The sequence below is a fragment of the Haliotis rubra genome, unplaced genomic scaffold (genome assembly GCF_003918875.1).
Source record: "Haliotis rubra isolate DU_JTF1 unplaced genomic scaffold, ASM391887v1 Scf603, whole genome shotgun sequence".
Classification (NCBI taxonomy): Eukaryota; Metazoa; Mollusca; class Gastropoda; order Lepetellida; family Haliotidae; genus Haliotis; species Haliotis rubra.
The window spans coordinates 367,977-388,379 of NW_025767306.1; the positions used below are offsets into that span (position 1 = coordinate 367,977).

Below are 20,403 nucleotides of genomic sequence, written 5' to 3' on the forward strand. Positions count from 1 at the left end.
GCTACTCTACATATGCATGACCCGGAAGGTCAAATGGCACAAACGGCAGGTCGACTTAACTTCATTAAATAGGGGAGCAAAGAATATTCGTTCGTGCACAACATGCATGCATGGATTTGTTACAAAACAACACTTCTGAAAAAAACAATCATTTCATGTTTTAATTGAGTTGTTTATACAGTCATATGCTATCTAGTTTGGTGTACTAACTTTACAACGTACAGACGTCAGTTACTTTCACAATCCGATTCACTCTCGCTGTCACTCTCTACACCCAGTTCAATTATCACCTTTTCTATTTCATGTTCAACTGCATTATGTTTGTGGCTTCATTTTTAAAGAAAGTTAGGATATTGCTGACGATTTCTCGACACAATTGTGAAGCGGCGACCTTGTCTCGGCTGTTCGGACATGTTGACAATCAGCCGACAAAGGTGCACCCCTTCCCAATAATAGACCCAACCAGCTGTGACACGGTCATGCAATTCATTAGTATTCACTTGATCAGGTCAAGCTGAACAAGCTGAAGCTGGAGAAGCTAACGAGAAGCCATCCTCGATAATCTCCAGGCTATACGTTACGATCACTCTCCACTATACCCTGGAGATTATCGAGGATTATCGAGCTGGCTTGCAGCAAAGATTCTGATGGTCACACGGACAGATGGCTGTTTCTATCCATGTCGTGAAGTTTTATGGAGTAAGATAAAATGACGTTATCAGATCCGGTATAATTTTGTTGAAATGATGTTCCAAACCATCAATACCTAAACTCAAGCATTGTATATACTAAATAATATTGGGCAGCAGGTGCAACATATTTTGTCTGGTGCAACCAGGTTATTACCTAAATTACTGTCGGAAATAGAAAAAAAACCTTTTTCACATTTATATCCACAATTTATGTAGTTAATATGTGAAAGTGTGAAACATCTGTTAAACTAATTTCGGCCTAACTACAGTCTCAGTGGTAAGGAGATAGGAAACGTAAAAACCGGACTTTACACTGGAGAGACTTAGTGCAGAAATGAGCAATGTAGTTTTTTTCTAAGTCCAAGTCAACTTATTTGGAACAGACCTTGGCTTTATGCAAATTAGTGTGCGATGATTTTGTATTACAAATTACACTTTTCAAATGCCCATTTTGAAATTAGACTTAGTTTCATTAGATTGCTGAAGTACAAAATAATATTTTTACTTGTGAAACTCTTAAGGATGTAGCTACCATGGCGTCTCACTACCACTATAAAAACAAACACACATGGGGGTCGTCTCAAAAGCAAAACCAGGTCGGGTGTCGCAGACAATGGTTGGGGTCGGGGGATAGAGATATCAGCTAAGATAAGATTATCCTTTAGGGGAATTAAACTGGGCAAGTAACAATTTACAAATAATATCCAGTCCTGTCGATCTTCGGGTGGCCATACTACCTATATATTTTGAGACATTTAATACGATGGCTGATTTAAGCCTTTCTATGGGTATCATACTGTTTTACATATCTCAACATAAACTTTATGAAAAAAAAGACAAGTAAGATGTTTATCAATATTTGAGACATATTCAACACACAAGAAAACGCACAGAATATCTTTGAGATGGCCCCTTGTGCCTGTAGGCAGCACGTGCATTTCATGCTCGGTGTGTCGACGGTCTGTCGTCATACCTGGTCGAGCGACTAAAATGTCATCTATAGTCTGATCTATTGTTTTAGCAACTATTCGTATTTTTCTTGGTTTTGCCCGATGTTACGAGTAAACATGCTTTTCTGGATATCCTATTACGCATCCCACTGAACGCCCAGTTAGGCCGATGTGGGTTACATGTATTTCATATGCTATTTGCAATTGTGTAAATTTTAGGGATACAGAGTAACAGCTAAAAAACAGGGTTGATTCTATTTCCGACAGTACTTTAGTGTTGCACCACGTGTAATTAGGTTTCATTTCTTTAAAGAAATCTTGGTGTGATTCTCGATCATGAGCTTTCATTCGATCACCATGTTAATCAAAAGCTGCTTCTTTCATCTGAGAAATATTTGGAACATACGCCAATACTTAACCAAGGACTCTTCTGTCATCCTTGTCCTGTCTCTGGTGATGAGTAGACTGGACTATTGTAATAGTCTCCTGGCCGGTGCTACAAAATCTCAGATCTCCAGACTACAACGTGTCCAAAACATTGCTGCTAGAATTGTGTCACTGACTCCAAAATCTGATCACACATATCTCCAGTTTTGCGATCACTGCACTGGCTCCCAATTGAGCACAGAATAACCTATCAACTACGTTGTCTTGCGTTTAAGAATGGAATGGCGCCAAACTATCTGTCCAGTCTCCTCGATATCTACCAGCCCACTAAATCTCTCAGATCAGAGAACAAACGATTTCTTGTTGTCCCTCGGGTTCGGACCAAACGATTTGGCCATAGAACATTCTCTTATTCTGCTGCTACTGCCTGGAATAGCCTACCCATTGAAATTAGACTCTGTCAAGACTATTCTTCCTTTCGTTCTTATCTCAAGACCTACTTCTACAGACTCGCCTGTTCCAAATGATTCCTACCACTTTTCTGTGTTCCTAACTGTGTGCACCGCATGCATTGCGCATGGAAAGGCGCCTTATAAATGGACTATTATTATTATTATTATGTTTTACAGATTAAAGATAATATGCAGCAGAGAGGGTTCGGGTGATCCTGGCACAGTCAGGCTGGTAAGGTTCATCATCAGCTCAGGGCCCTCGCCCCCTCTACACGCAGCCCAGACAGCGAATGGGACTTCTCCCAGGAAACGCTGCCTAGTCGAACCAACCAAGAACTTTCCAGAGAATATGATGGCTCCCCAACACTACAGCCTTCTGCATTACCCAGAGTGTCAGAAGGGCTGTACTCACGGTGGAAAACCCGGGCACTCTCCTGATCTGCGCCAAGAGATCAGGAGGTACCAAACCTAGGGCACCGAGAACAATGGGGAGCCTGATGACAGTGTACTTGGGATGCAAGCGAGACATTTCAAATTATTATTATTATTATTATTTTTTTTATTATTATCATTAGTATTATTATTATAAAGAGATGGGAGGTGGGGTGGCCTCGTGGTTAAAGCGTACAATCATCATGCTGAAGACCCGGGTTCGATTCTCCATATGGGTACAATGTGAGAATTCCTCCTTGCTGGAATAATGCTAAAAGCGGCGTAAAACCATACTCACTCACTTTTAACAGAGCCATCAATTATTCCTAATTTCTCTAGGTGTCCTGTTGTAGGTGCCATTGTCTCTTCCCTCTCTGCAGTTATATGTGCAACAACTATTAACAGTAATGTCCAATATTCCACAATTTAGCAATGTTACCGTGGCAGACCACCCAGTCCACATTTGGTTTTCATTGCCCTCTACTCCAACACAGGCGCTTCCTCATTTAGTTTTCAAATCCAATTTCCGAGGATGAGTGAAAAGATAACATTTAACGATTGAGCCAACGTTCGTTTGTGGTTTTAGTAAGATATTTCGTTTCGTCTACGATTTCTGTCTTTTGTTCTTTTATGACTAATCCCGGGTTCTAACTCCGGTTTTAATATTCCGCACTGAATTACTGTGTACGAAAAACCGTTGCGTCTTCGCGCAGCACCACGTAATTAATTTTAGTGTTTTTAGAGAAACTCTTTTTTAACTGTTCGGGACAAATATATTCTGAACAATATACGTTACTGAATATTCCGGAACACCACACACAGCAGAGAAAACAAAATGGCGGGGTTTCACCAGACTCAGAACTCAGGTTTGTGGAATCTATATTTTAAAACTGTACTAAAGAAAGCTCATTTTGAGAAGTAAATGGAGTACACAAGAAAATGGACAAATGAGGAAAATATGTTACCATCACGGACTGTCGTTTTGTTACTGAGTTACTTGAAGAATTGCTGAGCGATGGTACCGCCATTTTCTCGCACATGAATTTAGCCACATGATCATCGCAGAAAATTCTCGATTCAAGACGTCACGATAGCCAGTGGTGTCGTTTGTTGTGCAAAATAAATCATTTCAATTTGATGTTAGGGACTTGACCATTAAGCAGAATTGTCTTGATTTAAGTGCGTAATAATGGAGTGGTATTTAGTAACGCCCCAAAGGGGCCCCAGCAATGTCTTTATCAGGATATAATATTCGTTCAGACTTTGACGATTAGCTTGTCAAATATGGTCCAGAATGTATAACTGCTATGGCTAAACAAACTCCTGCTCTCCGAGCACATGATACATTGAATTTGATCAAATTAGTTTAATTTAAACATGTAGAGCCAATGAGTACATTTTCTTTCTAGTCATGAAGGAAAGAGGAAATATTTGGGTTGTAATTCATGGATATATATATTGATTGTCCAAATAAGGGTCAGTGGAAATATTTGAAATTGTTTGGTTGTGTATTAAGTAATAGAAACCCAGAAACTGTGAAAATTATCATCTATTCATCAGACAAATAGGTGCCTTATAATTGATGGCATTCACTTTTGTGATATTCACTGTTGCCATGAAACAATTGAATCACACCTGGTGACAATATCATTTAGTTCATATATATTTCTATAACTGGTCAGGTGATGAGAGTAATGCTTTCCTTACTATTGAAACTAAAATAAGCAAAATCTTCCAACCAAATTTACCAATCTTATGTTTTTATCATGAGATAGGTAACCAAACAGTGAACTTTTCAATATGCACTTGTCATTATTCATCTGAACTTTTGAGGAAATTGCTCATGTTATGATAAGGCAAGGAACAGTATGAAAATATGTTTGTCATTCTTCAAAACAGCATGATTTAGAGTATTACACTAACTACAGGGAATTCAACATTCTCTCAGAATAATGTCTTTGGGGTGGGGGATATCTCAAACTCAAGGGATTGTTTTGTTATCCTACATTATAGGGGTGAAACAGTACACTGGAATATTAGTAGAACCGCAATATTTTGCCTTTGGTTTGGTATACTTTAATGCAATCCAAAAATTTGGTTTTCGTAATGTCATTTTTGAAAACTTTTAAACCTTTTCTTGTCTACAAACCAAATCATTTTTTCAAAATCTTTCAATGTTTGGCTCTTGTCAATTTTCTGCACTATGATCATATCTCATATATAATGAACCGAAAGGCCTTGTACCTCAAAACATACTGTACCGTGGTAAGAGCGTACAGTTTCACCCATACTACAGTGGACTTTAGAACAGGTCCCTCAGTAGTTTGTTATTGTATGCATCTCTTGTCAATGTCATACACACAGCAGTCAGATCATGTTTTGTTTTTTTAAAGATGCCAGATGATCATGCTCACCTGCTGGTCCATGTGCAGTCATTGCGGGGTCCATAGCCTTGTTTAAACTAAATTAAAGGCACACTATCACGCCCCACTTCTCTAAAAATTCAATATTGCATTTCTCTCATTAATACTAACATCAGCCCCCATCGAAGCTGCCATATTATTTATTCCGAAAAAATACGTATTAAGATTACAATATGAAATTAAAAACATTGAATGAATTAATGCAACGTTGCATCAAATCAACTCTCATTCCCTCTACCGACCGAACTTTATTTTAAGCGAACTCCATAGAATTATGTCCCTTGGAACGCTCTTTACAAATATCCTATAACACAACTTGTAATTGAGGCCAGTTCGGCAAACACCGACAACACCACATGCGACAGATTTTGATGTACAGAGCAATCGTTTACATTCCATATATGGCAAATGTTATCTATTTGGAAGCTGTTTGCCTCGAAGATTTAATTGTTGATTTCAGGCAAGTCATAAGGACTAATAAGTCTCACATTGTATCAATAGGAAGCTAAAAAGAGTGCATATGCCCCAATATATATATTATGGACCAACATAATGTCGAAAAAGCATGACATTGTGCCTTTAAACTTTTCGTGGTACTTTCATTATCATGTTTAGCTCATAGGTACAAATGTTACCTTCAGTATACCTCTTGCCAGAAGGATCATAATTAATTTGAAAAACTGTCCACACATATTTACTTCTTTGGATGTCATTGTATGAGTTGTTAGAGCCGAGTGCGTTTACTGAGTTGTTGAAGTTTGGAAGTCAGCCCTGTACAGCTCCCAACAAAATACTCTATGATATGGATTTATTACAATGAAAGGGTAATGAATATGCATATCAATATATTCAGAGCTCCAGATAAGATTAAGCTAATGTGGGTACTATACCCACTGTATTTTTTGGGAGTGGGTATTATGAATTTTGAGCGGGTATTTCATTTTCCGTTACCCACTGCTTTCAAATATGTGCGTATTTCACATATTTCACGTATTTCAGTCATTTTACTCACCTAAGTATTATGTCATTGAGTAAGTTTACTAAGCAGGTATGTTCTGCCTTATGTCATACCGAAGCAAAACCAACTTAAATATAATGGAAATGACTTCATAAAAAATCACTCATCCTATATGGACAGTACAACTTGATAGCAATTGATGTCTTTTTCATTACGAAAGCGATTTTTATAAATATATTCCGTATGCATTTGTTTTAAACTTTTTGCGTATCTGACATTTTAAATGCGTAATTGGTACGCAACAATTATTGTTCAATGCGTAATTGGAAATTTTCTATGCGTATTTTACCCGGATACGCAGCTTATCTGGGCCTCTGTATATCGAGTCTATAGTTTATGTATTATTTATGATATTTAGATAAATACTCACAAAATGTGTGACATGAATTGGCAATGTTGACTGTGTTAACATGGTAAAGTTATCCTTGGACTTAAAGCTTGACACGTAATGGTATTGACAAACTTTCCTGCTCATAGTAATAGCAGAGATCACACTTTTGACTCATAAATTGTCTTTTTATTTTACAAAAACAAACAAGTATCATTGTTTCAAATGTGAATTAATTTAGCAAATTAAAAACAACAAGCATGAAATTTAATACTCAGTCACATCCATTTGAAAAGAGCCTGTTAAACTTGCAATTCCACTTACCAAAATGATATATTTTCTGAAAATTTTTATTAGCAAAAGTTTGGAGAGATACCCGCCTCAAATATATCTTCTCACATGTTATTCAAAAAGGAAGGTATTTAAAAATGTCAGCCAGACAATTGGGCTGGTGGAGATTTTTTTTCAGGCAGACCGACACGAAAGTTGCCAGCCTTGGGCAGGCGCGCAGGCCGTTATTTCAATCACTGAAGCCAACCCATACGATATTATCATATTTGTTCGGAAAAAAACACTACAAACTACATGACTACAATAGCAGTACGAATTTATAAAAAATACATTATATTAAATCATCAAATAGCATACAAACCATACAATTTCAGCCACATTTTATTCAGTATCAAGCTATATGTTGATACTAGTGATTTAGGTGAGTACAATTTTAATAACAAGTTCTTCTGACAAGACTATCTATATATATTTTTTATTTAATATGAAACTTCTTTGGAAAAGTTAAAACTAATTTGGACCAAAATACTAATTTTTGCTTCAGTTTTTGGCCAAAATACTAATTGGGCTAAATAAGGGTTAGCATCTCTGTATTAGATAATGGCTTTTCAGAAATGACACTTATTTCACAACTTAATGGGATTTTATTTTATTATTATTTTTTTTTAAAGTGAACCTAACTACCTGGTATTATTTTGGATTCTGGTATGAAATTGCACTGACAATATGATGGTCACAGTGACATAACAGAGTTCATAACTCAGAATAACTGCTTATGTCGTTTTTCTTTTAAAGATGAGATCACTCAAAATCAGGGTTTTACATCGACTCACAGGCTATTGTAGGCAGTATGAGGGGCCTGTGAAGTAACGGTGTAGAGAACGCTATGTTTGCATCATTTCTTTAGAGCCTTGAATGAACCATTGATCATAAAGGACTGGTGGATGAAATGTTGCACGTAACTGCTGTGAAAGAAACAACCAAACAATTAGCACAGTCTAAATGTTTGGTTGGTACAATGAATACTATTGTGCGTCCGTCAGGATGCAGTGAAAAAAATTTTCTGCGTCTATTCTCTACATTTGTGCATACTGGCAGTGTTCACGAATAGCGTCTGACCCTCTGACAAATCCGGCAGATTTGCCAACGGTCAGACAGAAGTCTACAACCCGCAGGCCCCAGTGTCTGACTGTATATTTCACAATGACTTTGACTGAAGTTGTTTTATGTAACATGTGACACTTGTTTGCTGTTTATAAATCTTATGTTTGTTAATAATTTCAATGTCAATTACAAGAAATATTAAATCAGAAATGTGTGTTTAATTTTATTCCATGGGTCCTGTACATTTTTAATGGGTCAGACACATCTGAAACTTACAAGACCCAATGTCCTGTGACTTTGAAACACCATTCGTGAACACTGTACTGGACGAACAAAATGATGCATTAATTCTGATAATTTCATTTCAAAGAGATCCCATCGACCCACGTTAACCTAAGCAATAGAATATGCAGGTGATGAGGACACAATATGACTTATCTGTCGTACATTCATCATAAAACTTCAGTGATGCTCAAGATGATTATTAGTAATCTGTGATTGAAACCAAACTTGGAAATACATGTAACCATGGCAACATATTTGAAATGTGAGAAGTAACACTTGTTGGTTCGTTCATTCATTCATTCATTCATTCATTCATTCATTCATTCATTCATTGTTTTATTGACCGCCTCCGTAGTGTAGTGGTTGAGCGTACGCCCGGAGAGCGGAAGGTCGCGGGTTCGATCCCCGACCGTGTCATACCAAAAGACGTTAAAATATGGTACTTGTTGGTCCCTGCCTGGCACTTGGCATTAATGGGTACAACAAGGACTGGTCGGCTCGGAGTCAGTATAATGTGTCTGAGTGGCCTGAGTCTAAGTCTGGGCTAGTAGAAGCAGCTGCACATACACACACACGCGCTTATGCACGTCGTCATATGAGCAAAATATTCTCAAGCACGACGTCAAACCCAGTTTCACCTCACCTCACCTCACCTCACCTCACCTCACCTCACCTCACCTCACCTCACCTCACCTCACCTCATTGTTTTATTTATCTTTTTTATTTTAGTCTATTTCATTATTTATTTATTTGGTCATTTTTTATTTATATACCTTTGACATTTTCACCAATAACCAGCACCTCAGAAAAAGATCCCCAGTACATTCAGGGGTGGAAATAACCCATTGCCCGACGTCCGAGTCCAGTGTTTTTTTCTGTCGGGCAAGCAAATTTGTATATCACACTGTACCGGTGTCCAGTTGACTTTCCAATGTTAATTATGTTCTTTATTTTAAAAAATCAACAAGAAAACAGCCGGTATAGTGGAAAAATTATCAGGGCAAAAGATTTTACATGTGCCACTGTTCCGGAGTACACTAGCAATTTTAAAGTTATTTCCACCCCTGACATTATTCTTTTATTAGCAGCCATATGAGATTAGTTAATTGGTCAGGCTTGGTGACTTGGCTGATAACATGTACTTATACCCCAACAACGTGGGGCATTGATCCATAGATCAATCACTCACTATCCTGGCAATGACATGATCAGTTACTGCCGCATGATAAGGCTGGAATATTGCTTAGTCATGACAGCAGAAATAAACAACATTGAGTCGTGATTATGATGACCCACTTCCACCCACTGAGACAGACCACCTGACCTGGTGACCCACTCAGGCGGTAATAAAGGACTTTTATTCATGCTTAGTTCCCATGGCGGGTAAATTATTTAGACCAGGATTGAAATATTTTGAGTCTTATTATGTGAGCGTGAATAGATGTTTTATCATAGTTTTTAAGTTTCAACTTTGTACAATGAACTTGTGTAAACTGTATGGAGAATGAAATCCCTTTGCTTTTTTTAATTGTTATTGTAAAGTACAAGCAAAGTATCAAACAATGTTTTGATAAATTTGCTTACGAATTTTCAGGTTTTGAAAGGAACTGAAATATAAATAAATAGTGCAGTCATATCTTTTAGGACATATTTTGTGTTCTTTCAGGGATCTCAACATACGGTTCTTAGTAATTTATTGATTTTATGTATTTCCCTGTTAAAGTAGGTACTTCCAACAACATAATAGAAATTAACTTCCAGATTCGTGTTCAAAACAGTGAATGAAAAAAAATGAATTCAGCTCTTTGTATTTTTTTCTTTTCTTTCCTTTTTTAAATGCAACCTATATTTTTACATGCACCCAGTGTAACTGGTAGTCAGAATTGTACAAATAGGTAGGAGTTGTGGGGTAGCCTAGTGGTTAGAGCGTTCGGTCGTCACACAGAAGACCCGGGTTTGATTCCCCACATGGATACAATGTGCAGTGTTCGCGAATAGTGTCTGACCCTCTGACAAATCCGGCAGATTCGCCAATGGTCCGATAGAAGTCTACAACCCACCGGCCCCAGTGTCCGACTGTATATTTCACAATAACTTTGACTGAAGTTGTTATATGTGACATGTGACACTTGTTTGCTGTTTATTTTATCTTAATTTTTCTTATGTTTGTTTATAATTTCAATGCCAATTATAAGAAATGTTAAATCTGAAATGAGTGTTTAATTTTATTCAATGGGTCCTGTGAATTTTCAATGGGTCAGACAGACATCTTAAACTTATAGGACCCAATGTCCTGTTACTTTGAAACACCATTCGTGAACACTGAATGTGTGAAGCCCATTTCTGGTGTCCCCACCATGATATTGCTGGAATATTGCTAAAAGTGTCAACTCACTCATCTTTGGGTACTTCAGAGTTATGTTTGTATATTCCTCTGAAGTTCTGAAACAATATATCAATAATATATGTTAACAGACCGGAGGCAGGCAGTTGTCATCCAGGGTGAAAGGTCAGAGGCAACGTACTTGAAGTTTGTAGTGCCTCAGGGCTCCGTCCTAGGCCCCCTACTTTTCACATGCTACACATCTTCCCTCGGTGATATTGTAAGGTCCTACAACTTAAGTATGCATCTCTATGCTGATGACACGCAAGTCTACTTATCATTCAAGCCATCTGACGCATCTTCAACCAAGTTCTCCTTTTCAAGAGTAGAAGAATGTGTTGATTGTATCAAGAGTTGGATGTCATCGAAATATCTTAAATTAAATGATGATAAAACTGAGCTCATTGTGTTCCACCCTCTTCTCTTGCTTCAGAAAAAGCTTCTGCTTCCACAGTTTTGCATCGGTGAATCTGCAATAATAAAAATGCGGCCACATGTTCGCAATCTTGGTGTAATCTTTGACTCTGCCCTCAGCATGGAACCCCATGTTCGCAATGTCTGTCGCCAATGTTATTTCCATCTGCACAACATTGGTTTGATCCGTCGATACTTGGATGTGAAATCTGCACAAGCTCTAGTTCAAGCATATGTAACATCCCGCTTGGATTATTGTAACTCTTTGCTGTCTGGTGTGCCAAAACAAGTCCTCTACAGGCTACAGAAGGCACAAAATTCAGCCGCACGATTGATCTGCCAAATTAAAAGGACTAAACACATCTCTCCTGCCCTCAAATCCAATTCGCTTCAGAATCGACTACAAAATCCTGGTCCTTGTTTTCAAGTGTCTAAACGGTCTAGCTCCAAAATACCTCTCGGATCTCCTTATACCTTATCACCCAACTAGATCACTCCGGTCAAGGGACCAGTCTCTCCTTGAAATACCACAAACTAGAACTAAGTCATATGGGGACAGGTCTTTCTCTAGAGCAGGACCCTTCCTCTGGAACAATTTACCATCCATCCTTCTTTCCGAAACAGAACTGTCAAATTTTAAAAGTGGACTCAAGACGCACCTATTCACCTCTGCATATGGATAAAGTGGACTCAGATAGCGTTTTTGAGCAATTAGATTGATAAAAAGCGCATTGCAAATATTTGTATGTATATATGTATATGTGAAAGTAGACCAGCCGGCTACCATGTGATATTTATGCTGGACGCGGAACATGGTGTGTCATTTTTTCATTTAATGAAAGAAAAGTAATCTTTACAAGCTAACTGCTGAAGACACCCTAAAGCTACAGTTGCTATGGAAAGAATATGACCAGTTGATGCCAAATTTCAAGGATGTGAGCATCATCTTGCATGTCAGGTAGACAAGGGGGAGAAGAGTCGGCTTGGAGCAGTGATGATGATATAGACAATGGTGTTAGGAGATTGTGTCCCTCGACCCATCACCCTAACATTATTAATATCCTTGTGCATCAATTATACTTGTAATCCCACAAAAAAAAAATTCAACAAGAGGCCCTTCGGGAATTTTAATTATGTAGTTAGATTTTTGATCATGCAACATTCTATGTACTTATAATGTTGGAATAATAATGACATTGTCTTAGTTTGAAGTTTTCAGGAAGTGAATTGTGTTGCATATGTTGTCCAATCATGACACTGTACTTTGCTGAAGCATATCAAGTGTGATGCAGATATGGATAAGGGTTAGGAAAATACTATGCGACAAGACATTGATCTATTTTGCGACAGTTAGATACAAAATGATTTATAGGGAAAAACACAGATAAGATTTACTGTACAGTGTTCACGAATGGTGTTTCAAAGTCTCAGGACATTGGGTCCTGTAAGTTTCAGATGTCTGTCTGACCCATTGAAAATGCACAGGACCCATGTAATAAAATTAAACACACATTTCAGATTTAATATTTCTTATAATTGACATTGAAATTATTAACAAACATAAGATTTATAAACAGCAAACAAGTGTCACATGTCACATAAAACAACTTCAGTCAAAGTAATTGTGAAATATACAGTCAGACACTGGGGCCGGCGGGTTGTAGACTTCTGTCTGACCGTTGGCGAATCTGCCGGATTTGTCAGATGGTCACACGCTATTCATGAACACTGACTGTAGCTTGCATAAGTTATGATGGTGGACTTGATTCAAAGTTGTGATGATGAACCTGTTTCAAAGTTGTGATGTTCAGTGATGCAGCCAGACTGTGTAATTGCGAGATTCCTGCTAATTGTACTTACCTTGGCGTTTATTTATAAATGTGTGCGCCAACAATTTCGCAGATTTATAATTCATAACCCATTTTTATCTATCAGTCGTGTAATTAATTTCAAAATACGACTATTTTCATTGAAATCGATGTCAAACATTCGGAAATCAAAATAATTTTTTGAACATTTTCTGAATTCAAAACAAGGCTTCCTAAGCTCTGCACTTTGCTACGGAGCTCGACTCGATGTACAGAGTTAACATCAAACCTTTTTTGGCTGTCAAAATGTCTAAGAAAAGGGTTACAGATTTTTTTATGTCTGGTAGTAGAAATACCATACGTAACTTTAGGTTATTGACCCACATTTTCTGTAGGTAGGGGCCATTTGGCCCCTTTTAAGGAAATCCTGCCTGCAGGCACTAGATGGTGGACTTGTTTCAAATGTTGTGATGTTGGTTTGCAGAGCTCCAGATAAGCTTTTGGCCATGTGGGTAGGATACCCATACTTTTGAAACTAAGTGGGTATCTCCAATTTCAAGTGGGTGTCTATACTTTTTTATACCCACCATTTTTTTCAAGTCTGGGTATTCATTTCAAATAATAAGTTTAAGAGGTGCGACACAGGTGAAACAACACACTTGCTTATTAATTCATCTAGCAGTACTCTAATGAAGTTGTTTTCTGTTTGTAGTGTAAAAAACCCTTAATATTTTACTTTGAACGTGTGGAATCTCGATTTGTTTATAGGACATGTAGAAAGAAAACAGCTGTTTGATGGGTCGCTATTAATAGACTGGCCAGTCAGTGAAGAGTTAACAAACCTTGAATTTGATACGATAAGCTTGAATTGATACGATAAGCAACATAATTTTGATGTATTGGGTAGATACGCATTCTTATTTGACACAGCGTAAACGTAAATGTTTTGTGTTTTTTTCATACGCTGGCATTTATTTTACTTGCATATTTAAACTTTTCTATAGCGTACTATATGCAACTATGCAGCTTATCTGGAGCTCTGGGTTTGTGTTTTCAGTGGAGATGCCCCGAGGGTTCTACCTGCTGGAGGAGCTTGAACAAGGACAGAAGGGCAACGGTGATGGCACAATCAGTTGGGGCTTGGAGGATGAAGATGATAGACTCTTAAGCAGATGGACTGGCACTATCATTGGACCACCCAGGGTACTGAGTTTGTAACATAGGGGCGGTGGGGTAGCCTTTTGGTTAAAGGTTTTGCTTGTCATGCCAAAGACCCAGGTTTGATTCCTCACATAGGTACAATGTGTGAAGCCCATGTCTGGTGTTCCCCGCAGTGATATTGCTGGAATATTGCTAAAAGCGACATTAAATTATATTGCCAGATTGATTGATGCATCAAATTCCAGTTGTGTAGATCGATGCTCGTGATGTCAATCACTGAATTGTCTGGTCCAGACTCAATTACTTACACACTGTTGTCATATAGCTGGAATATTGCTGAGTGAGCATGAAGCAATAAAAAAATTGAATCATTTTGTTCTTTTTGGTAAAAGAAATTGTTGAAGAATGAGGACTATTTTTATGGATATACAACTTCTTTATTCTATATAGGCGACATTTCGACATTAGAATCTATGTCAAAACATCGCCTATATAGAATAAAGAAATTGTATATGCATAAAAATAGTCCTCATTCTTCATCTACCCAACTTTTAGAATGCCAATCAAAGAAGTCAAGAAATTGTTGGTTGTATAACAAGATTTTTAAATTAACTTTATTGGTCAATTGACATGTGATATGTTGAAGTAGGCCTACATAATCTGTTATTATCTATTCTTAGCTGGATGTTCAGAAAATTTGATGTCCTTTGACCTTATCATTGTTGTCTCTTTACAGTCACCATTTGAGGGAAGAATTTACAACCTGCGAATTTACTGTGGTGAAAACTACCCTGATGAATGCCCAACTTTGAGATTCGTTACTAAAGTCAATTTGAACTGTGTAGATTCTAAAGGAGTGGTAAGTGTTACCACTGATTTTGTCATGTTCCGAAAATTACCAGGGTGGTCATTGAACTTAAGATTGAAAGTCAAGGTGTTCCTGTCATAACCCTTGCAGGGGTGGAAATAATCCATTGCCCGACGCCCCAGTCCAGTGTTTTTTCTGTCGGGCAATCAAATTTGTATAAAACACTGTACCGGTGTCCAGTTGACTTTCCAATGTTAATTATGTTGTTTATTTAAAAAATCAACAAGAAAATCGGCCAGTATAGTGGAAAAATTATCAGGGCAAGTGATTTTACATTTGCCACTGTACCGAGTTCAGGAACAATTTTAAAGTTATTTCCACCCTTGCCTTATATAAACATTTTACAGATTTTTCATGTTCTAGGCCCTGTGCAATTGCTAGTCACCAAGAAACCAGGTCTTAGCAGCTAAAATTTGTTTAAGTATATGGTGCAGTGAGTGGTCTAAGATGCTGCACCACTTTGGTAGAATGCAAAATTAGGGGTGTCCTGTTTCTGTGGGGGCGGTGATGTAGCCTAGTGGGTTAAGGGTTTGCTTGTCACAGCGAAGACCTGGGTTTGATTGCCCACATGGGTAACAATGTGTGAAACCCATTTCTGGTGTCCCCCGTTGTTAAACTGCAATGAAACAACATGTGTATCAACAGGAAGTATCCTTGATCGCCTGGGGCGGTGGGGTAGCCTGGTGGATAAAGTGTTCGCTCGTTACGCCGAACACCTGGGTTCGTTTTCCCCACATGGGTGTTTCTGGTGTTTCCCGCCGTGATATTGCTGGAATATTGCTAGAAGTGGCGTAAAACAAAACTCTCTCACTCCTCAGGGCTCGATTTAGTGCCTTGTTACTTGCACTGGTGCAACCCAATATTACAAAGTGCAACCTAGTTATTAGTCTAACTTGCACCAGATGCATGTCAATTTTGAGTGGGTAAACTTCTGAATAGAAATCTAAATAATTTAGCATATGTCTTTCATTACATATTGCAATGAAAGCAGTGCAACTGGAATTTGGCTGGTGCAACTATCTTTTTATCTTAGGTTGCACGTAGGTTAACATCTCTTAAATCGAGCCCTGCTCCTTGATCGTAGTATTAATCAGTGTCTGTTTTGTTTGCACAGTGTCATGATCACGTCCTGTTATTACCAACATGAGTTTTATGGTAGGGTTTACGAATACAATTGATTATTGATTGATTACTGAGCTCCGATCTGCACATTGTGAGCGATAACCAGCACTATCTGCATTACTCTCCATAAGTGATAAGACTGAAGTACTGTTCCAAGCATTGAATACACAATGCCATTTGGAAAGTAGTCAAATGTAACATTTTATATTTGGGATTACACTTTCTCAGTAAAGTACAGATTCTAGTACTTTTGATCGGTCCCATTTGGGATTTGAACCCACACTATCAGAGTCAGGCACCTAAATTGTTTATTCATAGCTTTTGGCCATTAGAGCCGTCTCAATTTACACTTATGAGAGAGGTACACAAAGTTTGTGGTCTAGACTACCATTTGGTCAACCGCCATTTTTGTGGAATCCGCTATGGCTGAGTGGGTTGGACAGCTGACTTTGCTGGCAATTAGGTCCCTGACTCTGAGGGTGTGGGTTTGAGTAGATGCATGTCATTATATCCCAAATGCATAGACTAATGCTCATGATGTCAGTCACTGGATTGTCTGATCCAGATTTGATTATTTACAGACCGAAATCATATGGCAGCAAACTTGCAAAATTTAGCCTTAAACAACAAACATTTGGGTAGCGCTGTAAAATCAACATCAGCCTAGACCAGCATAAGTAGTCACCTGCTTTAATGTTCCTAAATAAGTGCAACAGTCCTCAACACAATGTCAAGACCTATCCAGCTCCCCACCTTCGTAGATCAGCAGTGAAACAAAATCACTCCATTAATCAATGTACTGAATGTGTTGAACATTCATGATTTCATTTGGACTTATTTTATGTCTTTATTTCCAGGTTGATCTAAAAAAGCTTGAGGACTGTAAACACAATGGGCGATTCTGCCTTAAAACGATACTGCTTTCTTTACGGAGACTGATGTCATCTAAGGACAACTGTAAACACTCACAGCCCTCGGAAGGATGCACCTACAACTAACCAGAGACAATATGACGGTTCACTTTGCAGTGTTTCTCTTGACATCGCGCAACATCTCAGCATCATCTTTTCCCGAAAAGGTTGATGTGGGTCATTTTATGGGTGTAACAATATTGTTTGAGATGCAGTTGTCGGGTTAAGCTGTCGCACGTAAGGATAGATATTTGAGCATGGCACCCTGTACCTGTCACTATTGACATATCACATTGCCAAGATGTAGAGAATTGATTGACGATGGAACACAAAGGGAATAACGATTCTTTGTAAAAGATTTTGTGTAGCCATGTTTCCCATGTCATGTGTAAATTTCTGATGAACACTTTGCTTTTGTATTTGTCATTAACTTTATTGTTATGTGCTCATAGCTTTTCCTTTCTGAATAATATTGTGAGAGGTGTTATTTTTGGACTTTTAGATTTTTACTGTACATAGTATATGTCCATCTGTTTCTAAGGATGGCTTCCTTTCAAATCCATGGCCATGTACATTCTATGGTTTCTTTGTTCAAGAACAGAATCTCTTCTGTAAAATAACAACTGGTTAGTCCTACTTCAGAAAACTGAGCCAATTAACTTTCGTCTATTTGTACAATTTCCTGTATTTATTCAATATCCACATGGGAGGTATGTGTCCATTTTCGAAGCTAGTTCCTCGGTGTACTAAATAAAAGCTTCTCACCTTAATAGTGTTGTACATGTAGAAAGTCATCATAAGACTTCTGATGTCTCACACATGGGCACTACATGTTCAATCCTTGTGTTGTTTTGTTTGAGTTGGTTCAGTTACACAACTGGGCTCTGTCTTGTGTTTTACATCACCTCAGTTCCGAGGGTTTGCCACATGTCACGTGACAAAGATTGTTTGATTTCTCAAGTTCGATATCGGACCTCCAGAGAAGGTTCTCAGCAGTCATGGGTCCGTTTCGGTACTAGATATTCCAGATTGTGTGTTACCTCTGTTACGCCTTAGCCATTTGTTTGTATTTTTCTCTTTCACGTGTTCTGTTTGGAATTAATGTCAATGATTGTCACATTTCAGTCTTGATTCTCTTTGAAGACCTGTTCAATATAACCACGGTTTACCAAAGATGCTTATTTCACACGTGTAGAAGGCCAGTGATGCACTCAGGATTCTTTGTACATGTCTTTAGTATTATCTTTCGTTGTCAGTCTTTTCAATCTTTCATCTGTCCTTTAGATGTTTGCTCTTTCTCTTGAGTGCATCACTGAAAAGTACAAAATATTCTGTTGGGCACCACTGCGTCACCCGCAAAGTCCTTGGGCATTTGTCTGTTTCTTAACTTGGTTCTTTTACGAAACGTGTTAGTGGTAATTAAGTGTTAGCCAGTTTATTGCCTAGATATACACAACAGTGCCAAAGCACTTTATAAAGGGCATTACACCAGGAAGACAAGTGTCTTATGCCCTAATTTTGGACCCTGGATATGACAGGTTAAAATTTGTTCCTGAAACCTTGGATTGGCATGTGATCACACTCCGTGATTAAGTCCATTGTGTGTAAGCTGAAAGCAAATGGGTGCCCATCTGATCCAGACTTGTTTACAAGCCTCCACCATATAGCTGGAATATTGCTGAGTGTGGTGTAAACAGAAATCGTGGCACTGTCAGTTTCAGCATGTTGGTAATTCAGTACTATTGTTGTGTGCTGGAACAGTAATACTAATGTAAATCATTGTCTACTTGACAAATACCCTTGGAGTTTGAGGGTGCCATGTGTTAAGATCATATCGATATACATTGTATTTAACTTGTAATGCCCATGTAATTTGCATGTAACCAATATTTCCACTTAGTGATGCTTCAGCTCTGTGAATAAGTAATCTGGAACATGTGAAATTTCAGTATTGTTGGTACGCATTGAGGGGTTAGAAATGTCGCTGAATGGGTGATCAAAATTATATTTAATTGGATCCAGGCTATGCAGAATGGTCAATTTCTGAAGAAAACAAACGGTCACATAATTGTCAAATTTATTGTTCTTAAAACATATTTTTTTAAATTTTCTTAATTGACAAATTTCAAATCAGGTATTTAAATCAGTGCTATTTTCATGAGCTTACTCGGGAGAAAAAAACAACAGTGACCATAGATCATTGAGCAAAATTCCACTTGCTTTTCAGACGTATAATGAAAACTATTCTTGTAGCTCATTATAAACTTTTCTTGAGGTATATTGTACAGTGAATGTGGACAAGGATGAAGGTGGAATTTTGCTGATAATGCTGTGCTTCTGTAGACAATAGATCAGGATGATGATGATGATATGTATGATGACCTTTGTAAATTTGGACAATTTCAAATACACTTTCCCAAATAAAGCATTTGTTTCAATAAATTGTTTGTGTGGACTGTTATCTTTGCGAAGACAACTTTCGAAAACGTTGCAGGGAGGGTGTACGTTAAGCGTGGAAACAAAACTTGAGTTGTGTATGTGTCAGGGTTGTTACGATCACATTTGTATTGGTTAATTTTCTCTGAGCATGAAGATCGGAAAATATTGAAGGTCAATTATGTTAATCCTGAATGAACGTTGACCTCGTCAAACAGGATTATGTGTGTGTTCTTCTGCCAATCAAATGTCAGATTTCTGTAACGATTTGGACTTTATAAATGGGATGGCGTCTAAACAATAATAATATTGATAATAATAAGGACTTGCCCCACGGGAAGGCACAAAATCCGGCCAATAATATGTCGGTCAAACCATCTAAAAACATCAATCAAACTTGAGCAAAAGTGACAAGATGGTATGAAATCCACACAGATATGGAGAATTGCTTAAATGCACTGGGAAAATGCCTACATGCCTGCAGCAAAATCTCAGACCAACTCTGGTGCGTTAAAATGCGCATGCACAGTGAGCCAGTTGAACCCATAACTGGAGCCCATCGATGACATTGGTATGAGTAGAATGCTCGAGTGGCAGCCAGAAAAGACGTCCTCATCAGTCTTTCTCTTTCCTCCTTTGGAAAAAAGATCAACTGGCTCAGAGCCAACTCGCCCCTAAATGTCCAAACTCCTTTTCAGTTGCAGATCTTTCTGAAAATCCTGTCTATATTTTGTTTGTTTTTCAGAAAAACAGGCCAATTAAACACTTTAAAGCTGAATGTGTCTTTTCCAAACCAGGAAATTCATTTATTAAATCAAAATATTTCTTTGAAACCTTCTGCAGACTGTTCATTACAAGTTAATGGATCTGGGTATGCTGCTGCTTGAACTCAAGGGAACTTCTCACAGTTTCCAAAGAAAGCATCTGCTCAGAAGAGG

General features: G+C 38.0%; 1 protein-coding gene across 1 annotated transcript; it reads left to right on the forward strand.

Moving 5' to 3' along the window:
• Window positions 1–3,611: 3,611 nt before the first annotated feature.
• On the forward strand, window positions 3,612–19,471 carry LOC124255615 (ubiquitin-conjugating enzyme E2 variant 2-like). Its single transcript, XM_046689503.1, has 4 exons — window positions 3,612–3,779; window positions 14,025–14,170; window positions 14,865–14,987; window positions 16,976–19,471. Exons 1-4 carry the CDS (start codon window positions 3,749–3,751, stop codon window positions 17,114–17,116), a joined length of 441 nt encoding a protein of 146 aa, XP_046545459.1. The 5' UTR covers window positions 3,612–3,748; the 3' UTR covers window positions 17,117–19,471.
• The last annotated feature ends 932 nt before the right edge of the window (window positions 19,472–20,403 follow it).